This window comes from Cydia splendana, chromosome Z (genome assembly GCF_910591565.1).
Source record: "Cydia splendana chromosome Z, ilCydSple1.2, whole genome shotgun sequence".
Classification (NCBI taxonomy): domain Eukaryota; kingdom Metazoa; phylum Arthropoda; class Insecta; order Lepidoptera; family Tortricidae; genus Cydia; species Cydia splendana.
The window spans coordinates 31,437,045-31,457,688 of NC_085987.1; the positions used below are offsets into that span (position 1 = coordinate 31,437,045).

General features: G+C 39.2%; 1 protein-coding gene across 1 annotated transcript in view; it reads right to left on the minus strand.

Annotated features, from left to right (window-relative positions):
- Positions 1-20,644, minus strand: part of LOC134805114 (uncharacterized) — a 73,287-nt gene that overhangs the window by 32,409 nt on the left and 20,234 nt on the right. Inside the window, exons 10-15 of the mRNA XM_063778414.1 lie at positions 15,742-15,883; positions 14,932-15,045; positions 14,154-14,329; positions 6,503-6,837; positions 1,809-1,950; positions 1,519-1,605 (exon numbers count right to left, since the gene is read on the minus strand). Coding sequence (XP_063634484.1) covers positions 1,519-1,605; positions 1,809-1,950; positions 6,503-6,837; positions 14,154-14,329; positions 14,932-15,045; positions 15,742-15,883 — 996 coding nt within the window. The remainder of the gene's footprint in view (positions 1-1,518; positions 1,606-1,808; positions 1,951-6,502; positions 6,838-14,153; positions 14,330-14,931; positions 15,046-15,741; positions 15,884-20,644) is intronic.

Sequence of the window (20,644 nt, forward strand, 5' to 3'; positions counted from 1 at the left end):
GCGCAATCCTATGATTAAGCTTCAAAAGCTGCACACAAACAGAAATGTGAGTAGGTATGTATTGTACATAATGTCGGAGCCGCGTACATACTTTGCTTCTAATTACAGTTAAATTGGCCAATTTACAATCATCATGACTGTTTTTGTACCTTCTTACCTGTCTACTAATTTTGTACTTAATCAGATCGGCTGGACAAATTGGGGCAATTGGACTTTAATTTTATTAGTATCTGGGATATTAAACAAACCTATATTTCGAAAAGTATTCTCCTTATTTTAGCAATAAATTTTATTATTTTGAAAATCCACTGGGAGTTACTAAATAAATACGAGTACTACCTACCTACTTACTGAAGTAAAACACATATTAGACGAGTGTGCTGTTGAAGATGTAGGTAATTTAGCCCAAACAAAGAGAATAGATAGTATAGACCCCTCTATACTGTCATAGTAAATTTTGTAGTCACAGTAAATTTACTGACATCTATCGACACACGGCTAAAACTCAAAATGAAAACGTATAAAATTATCAAAAAAATGTATATACATTTTTTTGATAATTTTATACGTTTTCATATATATATGGATAAATGATTTAATCATTTTATATCATTTTAACCCATGTTCATTCACTGATATTTATGTGTTAAAATTGTTAAATATGAAACGGTGTCGTCACGCCATCTAGCCGAGCATAGGCCAAAGGTGTGTGCGCCATCTATCCGAGAATGACTTTTTCTTGATTTCCGAGGCACGTTTTTTCCTTAGACTTTATTCATCTTATACGAAGTTACATATGTCTTTGGCCCAAACCTTTCTAATTAATTACATTCCCTAGTAGGTACTCCAGGTGAAATGAAATATCTTACTCACTGAAATGGAATTAGACTTATAAAGTAGACATTATACAGGAGACATAGCTGGAAGCTAATAAAGTAGACCTACTGAATATAGGTATTTATTCAGCTGTAACCAAGCGAAATTTACCTATTAAAACCGGTCAAGTGCGTGTCGGACCACGGATAATTGAGGGTACCGTACCTTCATACAATATAAAAAGGCATATTAATTAAACAAAAGGGCGTCATCTTCGTGGCACTTAGGTCTTTAATAAAAAGATAAGTTTTATGGAAAAAGCGCATTAATGGCTCAACCGATCATTTTAAAAGTAGGTAATCTTCCTAGAAATATTTATTAAAAGTTAGAGGGGAGATTTTTTTCAAATATTTTGCACGGCCGGTTCAAAAGTTAGAAAAAAACTCAATGACATTGTAACAGTTTTTCGATCAGGTCACGTGTCCGTCTTACGAATCTTACGGTCACGTGACACCTGTCGCGAGTTTAACATTTTATCCCCATCACAAAAAGTACACAGCGCCGCTAAAGAAGTTTTCACTTCAAAAATGATACGTACCTACCTATAAATTAAATCTCTACACTCCTCACGGCTCACAAAATACACCTACTTTCCAAATTTCAAAATGGCTGTTACATGGCGAAACTTATGTAGTTACTTACGTAGCTGGTAGCTTGAGCAGAGGTATAGATGAACAACATGTGAGTGCGGTACCGAAGAAATAAATGATGGAGAAGTAAAGTATTACTCTGAAACAAGACGCGTAGGTATTGCTATAATTTTTACTAATAATATATTTATCCTACTTTACGTATCAAATGAACATTCCTGGCGATTGACAAAATTAATAAATAGAATAACGTCAAGCAACAGAGTTTGCGTTACTAATTTTATTAGACGCGTAAGTTGTAGCGACAGTAAGAATTACTAAGAATAAATGAATAACACCCACTTGTATCTTCCTAGGAAGTTATCTGCTAAAATAGCTCCTACAAATGGCATAGTATAACACATCATTATGAATATATGATACACCACTGTGGCGGCATTTTCGTGGAGGCACAGGACGTTCCTCAGGTAGAGAGAAAGAATAGCTGAAACACAGATGAGTTTAGCTGAGTCGGAGACTAAGTATAACGCTAAAACTCTGTAATTATGTATTTTATGGCTCCTTAACATTCAAGCATTATGCTGGATTTTTCCATAATTGATGCTAAGAACCCATACTACTTATTTCTACCTACATCGACCAATAAAAAAAAAACTATCAAAAACATTACGAGCAGTTACGAGCAAATCGTTTGAAAAACTAGCCGAGTTTAACCCAACTATTTTTTTAAATCCGCTTCTCTTTCAAAGCTGGCTAAAATTTAAGCTTGTAATGTAACAACCGCGTCTACGTAGTACGTGACACCGTAATTCACCGTATTGACAAAGAGCACGAGGTCACCACACATAGTTTTAGGGTTCCGTACCCAAAGGGTAAAAACGGGGCCCTATTATTAGGGTTCCGTACCCAAAGGGTAAAAACGGGGCCCTATTATTAGGGTTCCGTACCCAAAGGGTAAAAACGGGGCCCTATTACTAAGACTCCGCTGTCCGTCCGTCCGTCCGTCTGTCACCAGGCTGTATCTCATGAACCGTGATAGCTAGGCAGTTGAAATTTTCACAGATGATGGATTTCTGTTGCCGCTATAACAACAAATACTAAAAAGTACGGAACCCTCTGTGGGCTAGTCCGACCGCACTTGACCGGTTTTTACTTGTAAAATGCTACGTAGGTACTATTCGAGTAGCACAACTGAGTTGTACCTATTCTATAGCTATAGCCTATACCATTTTACAATATTAAAATTATTATTATTTGGAAATTTTAATTGTATTTTACCTAAACGAAAATTACTATGAAAACATAAACTGACAATTTTTTATACGTGTCTTTCGAAACTAGTAGAAGCTTCTGCAGTAATAGGCATCAAATGGGACTGTATAAATCGCTCTACTCGTTCACAAACAAGAAACTAACAGAACTGACTACGAAGCTACGAACAAAATAAAAGCAAAACTGTTTGAACACTCTGAAAGCTTCGCTTACTCCGCAAGCCGCAAAATGAAAACCTTTCGCAGAACTCGGTTGCGATGATACAGAAAATTGCTGTCGTATGTCCTGGAAACATTTTTTCCTACTAAAAAGTACTGTAAATCAATAAAACTTATATTTACTTATCGATGTGACAGACTATTTGACAAAGAGTAATGTAATATAATTGACAAATGAAACTAAGCGAGTACCAAAGAGTAGGTATAGGAAGTATTTAATAATATCTGATAATATTAAATACTTACTATACCTACTTACTACTTACTTATTACTTACTAATATAAGTATTTAATATTACTTTACTAGTAGTTCGCCCCGAACTGAGAACTCGCGGTTTGCCAAAAATTATATACATACTTTATTTGTTGCGATTGACTTTGTTGCAACTACTTACTCGTATAGTTCGACATAAAATAGTAGAAAATAATTTTCAAGAAAAAAAACTGACTTCTATGGGGACCGGTGAAAGATTATTGTACATATATAGATGGTGCACTAGAAAAAAAAAGTCTGTGCGGAAAGAGAAGAGTCGTGGCAGAAACGGCATGGGAATCAAACCTTTGACACCTGTCTTGTAAAAAGTAAACAAACTTCTGTCATTGTATATTTTTAATAACAAAAACCGCAAGTCTTACGTATAAAATAACACGAAAACACGATAAAACCGTACATAAAACCACAAGGAAAATTATATTTAACATTGTTCGGTTTTGTCAGCGGGAAGAAAACGGCTAAAACCCGACTATCGACTTACAAAAAGTCGCGGAACGTGTTTCCGCTATTCACGGGTATTGATGTTGTATTTAATATTAAATAATTACCTATTTAATAAGCCCCCTAAGTAACTTGTCTCCGGTACATAATCGGTAAGTATATTCATTCAAAATATATTAATTTTCATAAATATGCAGGTCATTCATGATCTTTAAAATAACTGACAAATAGTCTTGATACTTGCCATTTTATGCATATTTATATGTAATTTTTTTTCAAGATTGTGTAAAAGTACCAACGGTATCTCGAATAAAAAACCGCGAAGTAGGTGAGATGCAAGAATTCGTAATCTACGTGCCGGATTCAAGCACATCCAGTTCAGATGAAGATAGTTCTAACTAGGGACTAGTTGTTCTGAAGCTAGCTCAAACATAAGTGACATTGAATATTTTAATTCAGACTTCGATTACAAAGAATAAAACTTTTTCTAATAATATATTTTTTTATTTGTAAGTTCGTTTACTAGGTTCTGAATAAAACTTTTTCTAATAAAATATTTCTTTATTTGTAAGTTCGTTTACTAGGTTCTGTTAGTTACGAAATTGTATTTCATATTTAGCAGTGACTTTTCGGCGAAGTAAAATATCGTGAGATGAGAGAACCGGACATATCCCAATAAGGCCTACCTACTTATGCACTATTTTTATTCATATTCATATTTATTATTAATAATGTACACATACATTACAAGTCAAGTTTACAATGGGTGAAATATATCCCATATAGTAAAATTACAGTTCTATTGCCCAATTTCTACCCGATCTACCCGGTTTTGTATTAAAAACTGCTGGACTGCACAGATTAGGCAGTACATAAATGTGACTCTATCTTGTTTGGTACTAAAATTACAGTTAGTATTGGGTAGATTCTTAACTAGTTTTAGCAGTTTTGTCAATCGCACTGTCACTTTTTAGTATCTGAGACATAAAAACAAGAGTGTGTTTTAAAAAGAAAACTTGTGCCTGCGCTAAATCAGAGGATTGAGTTGACGAGCCGATACCACCACCAGGCTCCGTTTAGTAAGCCGTGGTAAAAAACCGGAACAAAAGGGATTCAAGTATTTAACCTTTAGTGTCGTATTATAATCACGTGACCAGTGTTGTCAGCATAGCAAAAAACATAAAATAGCACTGGCGCGCCCTCAAATCCCACGACTCTTCTCTTTCCGCACAGACTCTATCTAGAAAAGGAGGTAAAACCATCCACTTTTCTAGCATTTCGTTTCTGTAAGGGTCGCAGTTTTAGCCTCACGAACCCACTTATCTGATAGTAGTTCGGTTCTGTGAGGATTGCAGTTCGAACCTAACCAAAACCACTTTTCTAGTAGCATTTCGTTTCTGTAAGGCTCGCAGTTCTAACCTAACCTAACCCACTTTTTTTCGGTTCTGTGAGGATCGCAGTTCAAACCTAACCTAACCCACTTAACGGCGCGTCCGGTGCGGTGTACGGGGGTTTGAGCGGGAGGGGCTAGTAAGTTTGGCATCATTATACTTTATACCTACATTTTATGATAGGTAATCATAGTGGTTTATTTAGATTAGGTATCAGTGGTTTTCTGGGTCAAGGTCCGAGTCCGGGTCCAGTTCCGGGTCCAGGACCAGGTCCAGGTCGAGGTCCAGGACCAGGTCGAGGTCCAGGTGTAGGTCTTGGTCAAGGTCCAAGTCCTGGTCTAAGTCCGGGTCCAGGTCCGGGTTCAGGTCCAGATAAGAGCCCGGATCCGGGTCAGGTCTGGCTCCAGGGCCAGCTCCGTCAAAATCGAAATTCGAAATCGCCAAACGTGTAGTCATTGAATAGTTCTGTTCTGATCATCATCAGCAGTTCCACTTAATCAAAGGCGACGGTTTATAATGTAAATTCTTGATTTTCTGATGAATATACACAAATGTCTAATCTCTACAGTCACACGCATGCCTTTAAGATTTGAGGAGTTCCCTCAATTACTCATGGATACCATCATCAGACCTCGAGCTTGACAAAAATGTGGCTTAAAACTGAACTTGCTTAACAAACATAACGAAGAGGACAAATCGCCAAACGTGAACTATGCGTCGTTGAAGAGTTCCGTTCTGATCATCATCAGCAGTTCCACTTCATCAAATGCGACAGTTTTTAATGAAAATGCTTGATTTTCTGATGAAAATACAAAAATCTCTATACGCATGCCTTTAAAATTTGAGGAGTTCCCTCGATTCCTCGTGGATCGCATCATCAGAACTCGAGCTTGACAAAAATGTGGCTTAAAAACTTAACTTGCTTAACAAACATAACGAAGAGGACAAATCGACAAACGTGAACTATGCTTCGTTGAAGAGTTCCGTTATTATCATCATCAGCAGTTCCACTTCATCAAATGTCACTTTTTTGAAAGTATATGCTTGATTTGTTGATAAAACACATAAATCACTACATGTAGGCTTTTAAGATTTGAGGAGTTCCCTCGAATCCTCATGGATCCCATCATCAAAACTGGGTTTTGACAAAAACGCAACCTATCTGTATGCATATATATAATAATAATAATATATCCCCCCAAAGGGATCACCTTGTCGTGGTGGGCGGGCTTACGGGTTGGTGATACTATAGACGTGAGGTTGAAACACCTAGACCACACCCCAATAATAGGGAGATACAAATATATGCGCCAAAATCAACTAGGCTTACCCTTCCCAAACTAAGATTCCAACTATCCTATCCTTTCTTCTTCTTCCCTCCTTTTCTTTTTTATTCTTCCCTTTCTAGATTAAATATGCAGTTACGATCAAGAAGTTTACGTTCGGGGCCGCTACCTGAGGGCAATCGTCGGGGCGCATCTGGAGCCGTTTCTGGATGCCACAGCATGCGATCCAACGGCGATGCGGAGTTGAGCAGGCGGGCTCCCATCGAACAATTTGTTACAGCCGCAGAAGTGCCGCTTCCCGAGGGCGATCGTCGGGGCGCACCTGGAGCCGCTGCTGGGTGCCACAGCATGCGAACCAGCGGCGATGCGGAGCTGAGCAGGCGGGCTCCCATCGAACAATGTACTACAGCCGAAGACAACTTGATCCCTGCATCTACTACGTCGTTTTCTCCATGTCCTTCGTCGCCAGCTTCCTTGTTCTCGTCAATCCTGTCGTCACCTGCATCGTACTTGAACTACTCTGATTCGGAGAGTTCGCCAGAAAGAGTAAAAACACGTAGAAAAATTGCTCGTACACAATTATCTACCCAGTCTCAGACTGTTGTAGACACTTCCCGGAATTGCCGAGAATTGAGAAATAGGACAGTAACTCCATCAATTGTGGAGTTAACTAATAAATCACGACCAAGCTCAACAACACTAACCTTGTGTGCTACGCAGGAAGCAAATGCTTTTCAACCTGCGTCCACCAAGGCTGGTAAACCACGAGTACGCATGAGATGGAGTAATGATGTGAACCTATTTATCATGCGTACATACTACAAAGTTACTAAATTAGAAACAGATTTCACAGTATATCGAAAACTTTTACACGATCAATTTATGCAACAATATCCGGGAGTAAATGTTTCGGAACAGAGAGTTTCAGACCAACGACGAACTATTATACGCAACAAAATGATTTCTGATGATGAATTGACACGAATAATAGAGGAAATTAGAGTAGAATTAGAACACGAAATTATATCACCATCCCAACTATCCACACAACTTAATAACATACCTAGTATAGATTTCATGTTTAATCTAGAGATATCCACGACACCAACCAGTACGCTTACCCAGAACCTGACAGAAACCATTCCGGACGCATATTTACCAACAGAGACCACAAACATGCAAACTGAAGATGAAGTAATGCCACCTTTATCTGATTCTGTAGGACAGAGACTTTACGAAAACCTTAAAACTATTTTAAGCCAATACACCGGTACCGACCCTATACTAAGACCTAAATTGCCGAAACTCAAATATAACGCACATCTTACACAACTAGTAGCACTATTTAACCAAAAAATACTACATGAGTTTATTTCACTAGAAACGCAACTTATTGATATTCATACACTAGTCTATTGCAGTGCTTTGGTAATATCACAGGAACTAGGATTTAAAATAGAAGAATGTGACCAACCACGTCGTAGAAACGTAAGAAAACCCGCATGGTGTATAAGATTAGAAAAAGACATAGCTCAGTTGCGATCAGATATAGGTAAGTTAACACAATATATTAATAACAATAGGTCAAGGAAAGTCGTAGAGCGGGTAAATGAAATATTTAAAAATTATAGAGTTCACAGCAGCCACGAAAACAACAATAGGAAACCTGAAGAATATCTGGACACTCTGAAACAGAAGTTGGCACTCAAAGCTCATAGATTAAAAAGGTATAACAAAGCACTCAAAAGAAAGAAGGATAATAAATTATTCAGTACCAATGAAAAAATATTTTACAGACAGCTCAACAACCCGACAGATGATACAACGACTAACGAACCTGAAATACCCGAGGTAAGTGAGTTAGAACAGTTTTGGGCCGGTATATGGGAGACTGAAGTCCATCACAATGAAGAAGCAAGCTGGATAGAAGAAGAAGAAAGAAGATGGGAAGCAATAGATGAAATGAAATTTGAAGCAATATCTGAGTCAGACATAAAAACCATCACGAGCAGATTACACAATTGGAAATCCCCAGGTATAGATAGAATCCATAATTTCTGGTACAAAAAATTGCACGTCCTCCATAAAGCAATAGCTAAAAACATTACCGAAATTATTCAAGGTCAGCAGATAATTCCAGAATTTATCGCAAAAGGCACCACTTACATGCTACCAAAAGGTAAGTACACAGCACAACCATCGCAATATAGACCGATTACCTGCCTTCCCACCATTTATAAGATCCTCACATCCGCAATAACCCGAAAAATTACCAAACACATAGAACAAAATGATATAATAGCTGAAGAACAAAAAGGGTGCAGACGGAACCACATGGGGTGCAAGGAGCAGTTAATTATAGATTCATTAATACATAAACATGCCTCAAGTAATAAAAGAAACTTACATTGTACATACATTGATTACCAAAAAGCGTTCGATAGCATACCTCATTCTTGGCTAATACGTATACTACACATATATAAAATAGATCCAGTTTTGATACATTTTCTTAAAAACATCATGCAATTGTGGAAGACTACTCTACATCTTGACGGGATTAAAACTAGAGAAATCAACATTAACAAAGGTATTTATCAAGGTGACTCCTTGAGTCCCTTATGGTTCTGTCTTGCACTCAACCCGATCTCTCATCTACTGCGTAACCAACGAGCCGGATATATCCTGAAACATAACAATAATGAAACAAACATATCACACTTAATCTACATGGACGATATAAAATTGTACTCAGAAACTGATAAAGAAATGAAATTATTAATAGATACAACAGCACAATTTAGTAAGGATATTAGAATGCAATTCGGTCTAGATAAATGTAAAACTATACACATCATTAAAGGTAAGATCCGACCAGGTGATTACGCAATAGGTAACACAGATACAATAACTGCAATGGAACCGTCTGATTTATACAAATATTTAGGATACCAGCAATCGAAAGGCATTGATCACTTCAAAATAAAGAAAACGCTTACAGAAGAATACAAGAAAAGAGTCAATACCATATGCAGAAGCCAACTCACAGCAAAGCACCTGATAAAAGCAATAAATAGTTATGCAGTTCCAATTCTGGTTTTCTCATTTGGAATTATTAAATGGACCAAGACCAACATCCGACAAATTGAAATTACCACAAGGAGAATATTTACAAAACATAATAACCACCATCCCAAATCTGCAATAGAAAGAATGTGTCTGAAAAGAGAAAGTGGAGGCCGAGGATTAATAGACATAAACGCATTATGGGCAAAACAAGTAAGTAACCTGAAAACATTTTTCTTCCATAAAGCCAACAGCAGCGACATGCATAAAGCAGTAGTATGCAGTGACGCAAACTACACCCCTTTGAATTTAATGGAGAGGGAAACACCGACTACTGATATAAACTACGAGGCCCTAAGATTAGAACAGTGGAAGAAAAAAGTTTTACACGTAAGACACCCCCAGGACCTAGCACAATCACACGTAGATTCTGTAGCTTCAAATAATTTTTTAAAACTCGGATATTTATTCCCTGAAACAGAGGGTTTCATTATTGCCATTCAAGATCAAATCATAAATACAAGAAATTACAGGAAATTTATAATTAAAGACCCTCAACTCTCTGATGATAGATGCCGAAAGTGCCACCGCCATCCAGAAACAATTCAGCATATCACCCTAATCTTACACAAACCGACTACACCCATCGACACAACCAGGCAGCAAATATCGTACATCAAAAACTGGCTCTTAAACACAATCTTATACCACACAGTAACACACCCTACTACAAATATAGCCCTAGCTCTATTCTAGAAAATGAAACCCACAAAATGTACTTTGACCGCGCTATACTCACCGACAGAACGACTCACTATAACCGACCGGATATAACCTTGACTGACAAAATACATAAAATCACTTAGGGGCTATTCATAAATTACGTCATTTCAAATTAGGGGGGGGGGGTCTGGACATCGGATGACGGTAGCATGAAGTAGGAGGAAAGGGGTCATTTGAACATGATTTTTGGATGATTATAGGGGGGGGGGGGGGTCAAAAATCGTCAAAAATCGATGACGTAATTTATGGACAGCCCCTTACCTAATAGATATCGCTGTCCCCAACACCCACAACCTACATAAAACTATTACTGAAAAAGTACAAAAATATACTGACCTTAAAGATGAAGTTACCAGGATCTGGAATCAGGAAAAAGTATACATTGTCCCCGTAGTTTTGTCAACCACTGGTGTAATCCCTAAATACCTCCACCACAGTCTGAAACTTATTGACCTGAAACCAAATACATATATACAGTTACAGAAAGCAGCTATACTTAATACTTGCAGAATCGTACGGAAGTTTCTGCAAGAGGATGAAAAAAATAATAATCTAACCTGATTGCACATATCATCTACTTGGCTACGGCCCGTAGATAATATTAATTACCAGCTTAGGCTGAGAAAGAGAAATCTTGTAGAAAAAGAATAATATATAATAATTCAGCTTATATACGTCCCACTGCTGGGCACAGGCCTCCTCTCACTCGCAAGAGGGCTTGGGCTATAGTCCCCACGCTGGCCCAATGCGGATTGGGGACTTCACATACACATTTGAATTTCTTCGCGGATGTATGCAGGTTTCCTCACGATGTTTTCCTTCACCGAAAAGCAAGTGGTAAATATCAAATGATATGCATATACATACAATCAAAAAATAATTTTCAAAATCGGTCCAGTAATGACAGAGATATGGAGTAAGAAACATAAAAAAAATCACAATCAAATCTCCTCCTTTTGAGATTTGGAAGTCGGTTAATAAATGAGGGCGCCACTTTCTACGTAGCTGTCACATTTTTGAAGTAAAATGCTTACACATGGCAACAATTTATAGTCTGTCAAGCCATTTCCGTCAGTAGAAAAAAGCGGCTAAAAATGTAGGCGCGAAGGGTTATCGTCCCATAAAATAAAATTTGAATAACGCGCCATTTTCTACTGACAAACTTGTTTGACCGACTATAGTATGGAAATTTGAGAGTTCCATTTTATTTATAGCTGGTCAAGCAGATCTTGGCAGTAGAAAAAGGCGGCAAGTTTGAAAAAGATAGGCGCGAAGGGCTATCGTTTCCATCCAAAAACACACACCTCCACACCACACACCCACACACCACACACCTTGCATTCCACCACCACACCACCACCACACTACACACACCTCCACACACCTTGCTCCACAGACCTTGTATTATATCCACGCGATTTTTGATCCATTGCCGCCTATAGTGGTACATAAAATAGTAGAAATTATAGACTTGGTCAAGCAGATCTTGTCGGTAGAAAAAGGCGGCAAATTTGAAAAATGTAGGCGCGAAGGGATATCGTCTCATAGAAAATTTGAATTTCGCGCCTTTTTCTACTGACAAGATTTGCTTGACCATCTATAGATGGGGGTGATAGCACCCCCTTAACACTCTAAGGTAAAGTTCAGGGACAATGATAATTAAATTAATTGACCGAGGATTAATTTATTTAACAGTAGGTAAGTTACAACGATTCAACTGTATGATAATATATAAAATACATTAAAATTGTATATATACATTTAACACTACATTGACCCTCGAATCCATTTACATACTTCATTTATTTTAAATAACTAGATTTGGGCCGGATGAGCAATTTACTATTTACACCATAGTTTTATGATAGTTATAACCAAGATCACATTCAATATACATCAGCAAGGGTGACGTCACAGTGGCACCGCAAGAGAATGCGGCGGCGGTGTGCAAGTGAGGCAGCGCTATTATGTCTATATCGCTCTCTCGCTTGTACACCGGCGCCGCATACGGTAGCAGCGCCAGTGTGAAAACTGTCTCAGAAAACTATAACTATATATTATGCTGATATTGCAACGATCGTAAGGATGTCTAGCTATGCTAACTAAACGGTAATACCGTCGATAATACCACAAACGTATATGTGATTGATGAATACACTTAAGAGCAATGCTAAACGTGTCACTTTGTATTAAGAAACTTCTCGTCTTCGCTGCCCTTGAGAGTAAGTAATATTCGATTCCGAATCTATAATAAAATAAGTAATGAACATAATTCTGGCCTGCTATTTCTTCTGTCTGGTAAAGTTTTCGGTAATAAATAGTATACCTACTAAGTAAGTGAAGCGTATCATTACAATAAACTGATATGATATGAAAAAATAAATAAAAAAATAATTACAATAAACTGATGCGTGAATGATTTCAAATGAGTGCCAGCCTGTAGCGTTTCTCAAGTGACACATTTGGAAAAACATTAATTTGCTATTAGGTATCGCTTAAAAGCATGTACCAACTCGCGGTTACAGCCGCTATTCCATACTGTAAGTTGGTGGTTAAGTGTTCGTTCGAGCGCCGCCGCGTTCGCGACCGCAAGTACCAAAGGGACACAAGTTGTTTAGCACGGAGTACGCGGCAGACAGGACGTCACTGCAGGAAAGCGGCCGGCAGCTACCCCTCGTGCTGACCGTCCTCGTCAACCCACTCCCAAACTCCCCGCTCCTCCTCCTCCTCCTCGTCTTCTGATTCGCCCCCATCATCGTCGGGTCATTCCCACCTACAACATTTACATTAAATGTCATAATCATAGTAATTTTGCACACTAACAATAGGCCTGTTGCAAGTAACAAAGAATCATGGAAATAATGGTTTCAACGAAACATATATGTTAATATGATTCTAAAAAATGGCCCAATCTCAGTATAAACTGAAGGATTATTAATATATTCAATAAAATAAAAGTGCAAAATTCTCCAATCGGCCATTTTTACTGAAACGCCAATCAGAAACGTTCCAAACAGTGACGTCATCAATCCATAACATATTTCTTAGAGCAACATAGACAACCTCATTGACCGAAATCTATACGTGGGCACCAAAGAGTTCGAAAGGTGCAAAAAAAATGTTATTTCGCCACTAAACATTTATTACGTCCAAAAAATATTATTACACGATATAAAGTAGATATCTATTTGTTATTACTTAAATAAAATGCTAAATAATACGATATTTCAACAACAAACATTTTTAATTATTTGGCTGAATGGAACTATCATTGCCATGTTGGCTGTCGTAACTAGAAAAAATGAAAAATTAAAAAGTAAAACCGGCGTTCGGTGATTTTCACTCAAAATGTACATGTATCTAAATAATTCATCTTAAACTGCAACCGTGTGAGAGTTTTTGTGTAAAATGAGTTATTGTGATAAATTTTTGTAATGTATTTATCATCCCTAATCGTAATATATGGTGCTGAATTAACAATATCATTCGGATTCAAGGGAAATTCGTAACTGTAAGTATGTAAACAATATCTACCACCCTACCACCAACTAAATAATGACGTCACAAATGGCATGCGAGGCGTTTTCGCGCGAAGTTTAAACTAGCTATAATAAAATGCAATTATCTATGTTAAATCTTATGAGTATAACTGAAATATAGTGTTTTTCGGAACTAATACAAGTGTACCGACGATATTAAAAGGGTTTTCAAAATTTGTCATCAGGCCTATTATAAATGAAAACTCTCATTCAATTTCAAGCAGCGTAGCAAGAGAAATAAATGAGTTACTTTGAAATTTTATTATAAAAATACCGTACCCGGAGATAAGTAATGCACACCGGTCTTTATTGGCCTCTCTACCCTTGCATTTTAGAGCGCTAGAGAGGCAGACAAACAAACTTCGATTTTCGCGGTGTGTCGTCACTCCTTAGGTATCCGTAGTGTTGTCTACTCACTCCGGGTGCTGCGGCGCGAAGTCAGCGTACGTGGGCAGCAGGGCGGCGAACAGTAGGCGCAGGTCGGAGTGCGCCGAGCTGGCGGCCGGCGGCCCGAACGTGTAGCCGTAGCGGTTGATGCCGTGCAGCGGCGGCGACGGGTCCGCCGACACCAGGTTCGTCACTTGCGGCACCGCCTGCAACAAACCTATCATGTACCACGGCCTCCCTCTGTCATCAAATCTTGCAAGTTGAATTTGAAGCATTTTTTGGATCGAGCGCATCAATTTAGCATTCTTACAATACTTATGTAACTGGTGACTATTCCATAGTACCACAGTCAGTATAGCTACTTTATCAGCGGCGTTAAGCTGCGCTAGTTCACTTTCAAGTGACTCGTATGACATATTAGTGCATTGTGCATCTAATTTCATTCATCAATGCATTGCAATATTTGTAATATGCTTAAATTGGAGAATAAAGATTTAATTTACAGGTTACTTTTGGTTATGTACAGTCGGCATCAAATAGATAGTGGCCAAAGTGGCCAAAATACGATTCGTAACACATTTTCACTATCGAAATAAAGTTGTGTCCCGAATCCCGATATATTCGGCCACTTTGCCCGTCACTATCCATTTGACGCTGACTAAAGCTTAGGGTGGTATTCCACCTCTCCAATGTGTATTTTGTCTCACATTATGCTTAATAAGAGAGTGAGACACAATGACATTGAACCAATATATTGGACAGATGGAATACCACCCTTATAGCTTGCTGACTTGTATGAAACACTGACCCCGTCAACGAGGAGGTTGGCCATGGGTTTGATGACGCACAGATGGCGGATGACCTCGTCGGGCCAGCTCCGGAACAGGTTCAGCTGCTCGTTGGCCAGCGCCTTGGCTCGCTCCTGCCGACAATACATACCTACAATCACAACACTGACAACTCACACCCATACATGCCCATACAACGCCGCGAGAATCGTCATTGTTGTTTATTATTTACGTATGAAAACTGTCACTGTCAATAGCAGTTAAGCAGTAAGCTATTTATAATTTCAAAACGAAAAATTGGTCTTTCCTGACCGCTGTCGTAGAAACAAAAGTAAATGAAAAGCATATAAATAAAATGATTTTTAGCATATTATTGACCGAATATTAAGCGCCTTTTCTTTGTGCCACAGTTCTCTTCTACGCAGTGGCGTAGCTAGGCGTGGGCGAAGTGGGCCGTCGCCCACGGCCTCGCGCCCCAAGTGAGGCATCGCGCGAGGCCCCTTCGGTCACAGTGAAAGAAAAGAGCCTCGCAGATGTGATTTCGCCCACGGCTAGATTAGTTCACGCTACGCCACTGCTTCTACGAGTCGTATTTCGTAACCGATTCGCGTGAACTTTTGAAAACAGGATGGATTTTTAGTGCTCCTTACAAAACATTGTATCACTTCGGTCTTGCAAATCAGTTAAATGCATTTTTTGGTCTTATCCGTTTTAATATTTTTCAAAATGGCAGAGCCAAGGGAGTTCGCTCAAGGTCTACAGCTCACAGAGCCACTAGTGATTATTTAATGGCGGCATTTCGTGTCAACCTATTCTAAGATCACCCGTACCTGCGTGGCGGGGTCCCGGTCGTATTTCTCGGAGAGCTCGTTGGCGTTGCGCTGCAGCCAGTCGAACACGGCCGGCTCGCGCCACTTGGACCATGTCAGTTTCGCATACAACAGTATCAACTCCTTTAGATTCTTCGTGATTCTGCAACATTAACACATGATCGATCCATTAATTACATCACACGTTTAGGGGGGGCTCAAGAAAATGTGACATGTTCTGACAAGGTGGAATCACAAACTTTAACTTCATCAGTAACCGAAAATTTATTAAAATTATTTTATCCGCCGTAACGATGATCGTTTTTATTAGTTTAACTAGACGGGCCCGCGGCTCCGCTCGCGTAAATGAAATAAAGAGTTTGTCTTAAGTTTAGTTAAATACCGACATTATTATGTATTCAACCCTGTCAGGGTTCATAACTGTGATAGGGACTTCTTATTTGGATAACTTAATTCGCAAATTTCGCAATAAATGATGTGATTTGATAAAAGGCAAGATTGTATTTTTTCATCTACGTAGGTATTTATTTAAAACTTGTTTCAATAATATTATTTATTTTTATAAGCCCACTCCAGTCAGCAAAAATGTCCATAAGATTAATTTCCGCCTTAAGACGAATGTGGACGACCACCGCCCAAAAATCGCCTTTTCATACAAACGTAGGTAGTCCCCATTTTCCTCTGGATATTTTTAACATTACTTACTACGGTGACGCAGCGACCCAAAAAGAGTCCTTGCCTCCGACACCAGATCACGCCATGTTTCTCGGTCTTGCGATAGCTCTCGCCAGTCGCCATGGCCGAGGTTGAGCAGGTCTTGAGCAACTACGTCGTTTCAGCGGTACCTAGGACGTCCACTCGGGCGTCTCCCATTTTGTTGTCCCAAGTACGCTGTCTTCACGGCACGATCCTCTCCCATTCTCTCTAAGTGCCCGAGCCACTGAAGCTTATAGCCGCTTTGGTTTCTCCAATACCCAAATATATCGGAACACATCCTTATTTCTATGGCAACAAAGTTATATTACGATATATTTGGCTACTTTAGCTGTCACTATCTATTTGATACTGACTGTACATTTGCTTCATGAATGTGTAGTCGCCATTAGATATATATCGGAACCACCAAGGTCGCTCAAAAATATCTGAACATGCACTTTAACTACATTATAATTTACATTGTTCAGATATTTGTGAATACCTCAGCCGCTCCGATATACAGGTGTGGCCCGTAATAAGAGCAAAAAATCAAACTGGAGATTCCTTGGAGTACCCAAAGTTACCACCAAGTGGTCCCGATGGTTCAGAATTCTTAATTTAGGAGAAATTTTAATTTAAGGTGCCGTGGGTTCAGAAAACGAAGTTTTTAAAAAGCCGTAGCTCTGTTTTGCTTCACAATACGGCTGCCATACATTCAATTAGCAATTTTGAGGGCTTTTTCTAGTGACTTCCGCGATTCGAATCCTAAGTTTTTGACTTTTGCTCGATAGAAAACGATCACGAACATAGGTCTAAAACGGACTTTAAACATTCGTAACAATTTGTGCACAAAAGATAAAAATATGAAAAGTGCTTCTAATAACGCGCAATTTTATGCTTGAGCGAATTCCGCGATTACTTTTTTTTTAATTTAACATTAAATAAATAAGTTCAAAAACATGATATCAGCGGTCCCGTGCACGCAACTTCTTTGATCAGATGCCCGCTGGGCTTGAACGAAGGCGGTCCTATCGCGGGGCGCACTAAACTGACAGTTGGATTTTGCAATTATTTTGACATTAAATCATATACGTATACGAAAAAGTATACCAGTAGACAAATTGTATTTAAAAAAATAGGGTAAATTAATTATCATCACATAGAGCTCGAGTCTCATCTTAAATTTGATTTGTTGTTGTTTACGGGGGATAATTATTGAAAAACGCAGTAAACTATCTTAAAACAATACGGTTCTAAAATCATTTAAGTAATTTGCTCCTTGAAACCCCGCTTAAAATGAAAAAAGTTTGAAGACTCATACTTACTGATTGGAGTTAATTTTCATTATGCTGGTATTACCTAATATTGCGTAATTTTAAAAACGTACCCATGTGACTTCTGTACGTCAACGTCAATGAACTGATTGTGATGACAATTTTGTGATCTTGTATTTATGTTAGAGAACTTTTGATCTTCAAATATTACCTTCAAATAATACGGAACGATATGTAAATATTTCGTGTACTACTTGAAAATCTTGAAGCGGTACACCTATTTTGTTGCTGTGAGGTCCGCCCAGATATATAATGCGGTTACGTGCTGTTCTGCAAACCTTCATGAAATCAAGAATAAATAAACGACTATGGTCTAGCCTCAGTCCTACTGAGTTTTTGCGGCTCGTGAGGCCGAGATATACTTGCCTACGAGGCTTACAGGCCAATACCGTTGCGGACTGGTTTACTGTGATTGTCTATGTATCGATTGTTATCCAAATTTACTATAAAATAAAACATGGTTTCTAGTTAAATTATATTCTGTGCATATTTAATTTTATTTTTTATACCTCGTCGATGACAAACAAGCATACGGCCCGCCTGATGGTAAGCAGTCTCCGTAGCCTATGGACGCCTGCAACTCCAGAGGTGTTAGGTACATGCGCGTTGCCGTGCCTAACCCTCCGCACCCTCGTTGATAACTGGCAACCATACTCACCGGCAGGAACAATACTATGAGTAGGATCTAGTGTTATTTGGCTGCAGATTTCTGTAAGGTTGAGCTCTGCTCTAGATCTGGAATGACATCCGCTGTGCTGTGTCCTACCACACAAAGCGAGATGTAATTCACAGTGCCCATACCTCTCTTTTGGACGTAGTTCAAGGACCAGAGGAATGTCCATATATCTTCGTTCAGTATTTTCGTACTAAATAACTTGTGAGCGACGCACTTAGATTTAAGTTTTTAAATACCAGTTTTACGTTTGTCAAAGCTAGGGGACGCACGGGGAAGGCGGGGTGCGCGGGAGCGGCCCTGATAGTTTACCGCACTAGAGCAAATTTTAAATCAGTCGATATAAGCTGTTGCACTCTCCGCACGTCCCTTTATGCTAGTATTTTGTGGATGTACCGCCCTCTTAAAAATATAAGTAGTTTCCATAATTTTGGCTATTTTTTCATCGTGAAACGAACCCACAAATCTCACAAAGTGGTCTTCGAGCCGGATCTTGATGTTCATCACGCCGCCGTCGAAAATAATGGTCAAAACTCGTGGAACTGTAAGAAGAGAACAGGAGAGAAAGGAAGCTTACGAAGCCGTTCAAAGTGAGCCGAGTACGAGTGCAGCTAAAAATGATGAAGCTAAAGTGCTACCGGACAAATTATTGGAAGTACGAAGTGTGAAATCCGAGATGTTTAAAGTTGAAGTGATGCCCGGCTCCCATAAACCCGTGTCCGAGAAATCGTTTACAACTTCTATGGAGGCTCGCAGAAAGCTAGAACTAGAGTCGGTCGAGAAGAAATCACAAATCGTGCAACCTGATAAAACAATAGTGTTAAAAGCCCGAAGTACAAAGTCCGAAATGCCCGGCTCCCATAAGTCTTTGTCCCGGAAATCGTCTACATCTACCATCGAGGCTCGTAGAAAGAAGTTAGAACTGGAGGCGGCCGAGAAAAAAGCACGAATAGAAATGCAGCTTATCGATAAACGCTTAGAAGCGGACCTTGCAGAATTAGAAGAAGAATACAGTCCCCCGTCGGAAACCGATAATCGAAGTGAAGTTGCTAAGTGGGTAGAACGCAGTAATTTAGAGTTGGAATCGCAGCACGCCGCTAATCAAGGTCAATCTTCAGGCTTGCTGCACCCGCCGGCCGTCATGGATTCCGGCACAGATGGTCCAATTCAACAGTTAGCCTGTGTACTTAAGGATATGATGTCCACTTCTGTTTGCAACCAAAACAACAATTCTAATTTGCTAAGCCGCATCAGCACACCTAAAGAGTTACCCATATTTTCTGGAGACCCTATGGAGTGGCTTCAATTTAAATCTGCATTCGACGAGTCTACCCGAGTCTGCAAATTTAGCGATAGCGAGAACCTGTGGCGCCTAAGGAAATGCCTTCGTGGACCCGCCAAGGACGCAGTGAATGCCCTACTTATCAGTACCACATCTCCAGATATACTGATGTCAACCTTAGAGTTACAATTCGGGAACCCTGACGTCATATTATCCCGAATCGTCTACGAGATCAAACGATTAGGCACAATGACCCCTGATTACCACAAAGAAATCATTGTGTTTTCGAATAAAATAAGAAATTACGTCGCTGCCGTACGTGCCCTAAAACGTGAAGAATACCTACAAGGAATGAGTCTTGTCACTATTGTGTTGTCAAAGCTGCCTACCATATTGTTATCAAAATGGGCCGACTATAGTTATCAACGCATCACCGAAGGTACTACTTCTAGATTCGACTTATTGGCTAATTTTCTTCACGAAGAAGCGCTCAAAGTGTCTACATGCAGTGCTACGTTACTAAATACACGTCCGGACAATTTTAAACGTAATAAATATCACGATAAGAATGACTATAACGCGCAGACTGTGTTAGTGCAAAGTGGACATAACGAACTTAATAATATGTGCCGTTACTGTAAAATAGCTACACATGACTTGCCGCAGTGTAAAAAGTTTAAAAAATCTTTACGCAAAGATCGCTGGCAATACGTTAAACGCCGCGGTTTATGCTACAAGTGTTTGTTATCGCATCACGACCGAAATACTTGTCCCGCAGCCGCCTGCGATGTAAACAACTGTGGATCAGCGCATCATCGGTTATTGCATTTTATACCTAATGAGAAACAAAATGAGGACAATAATAGTACAGTGCAAGTAACCGAGATTGAAGCGGAGCCTAAAACGGAAATAGTGTCG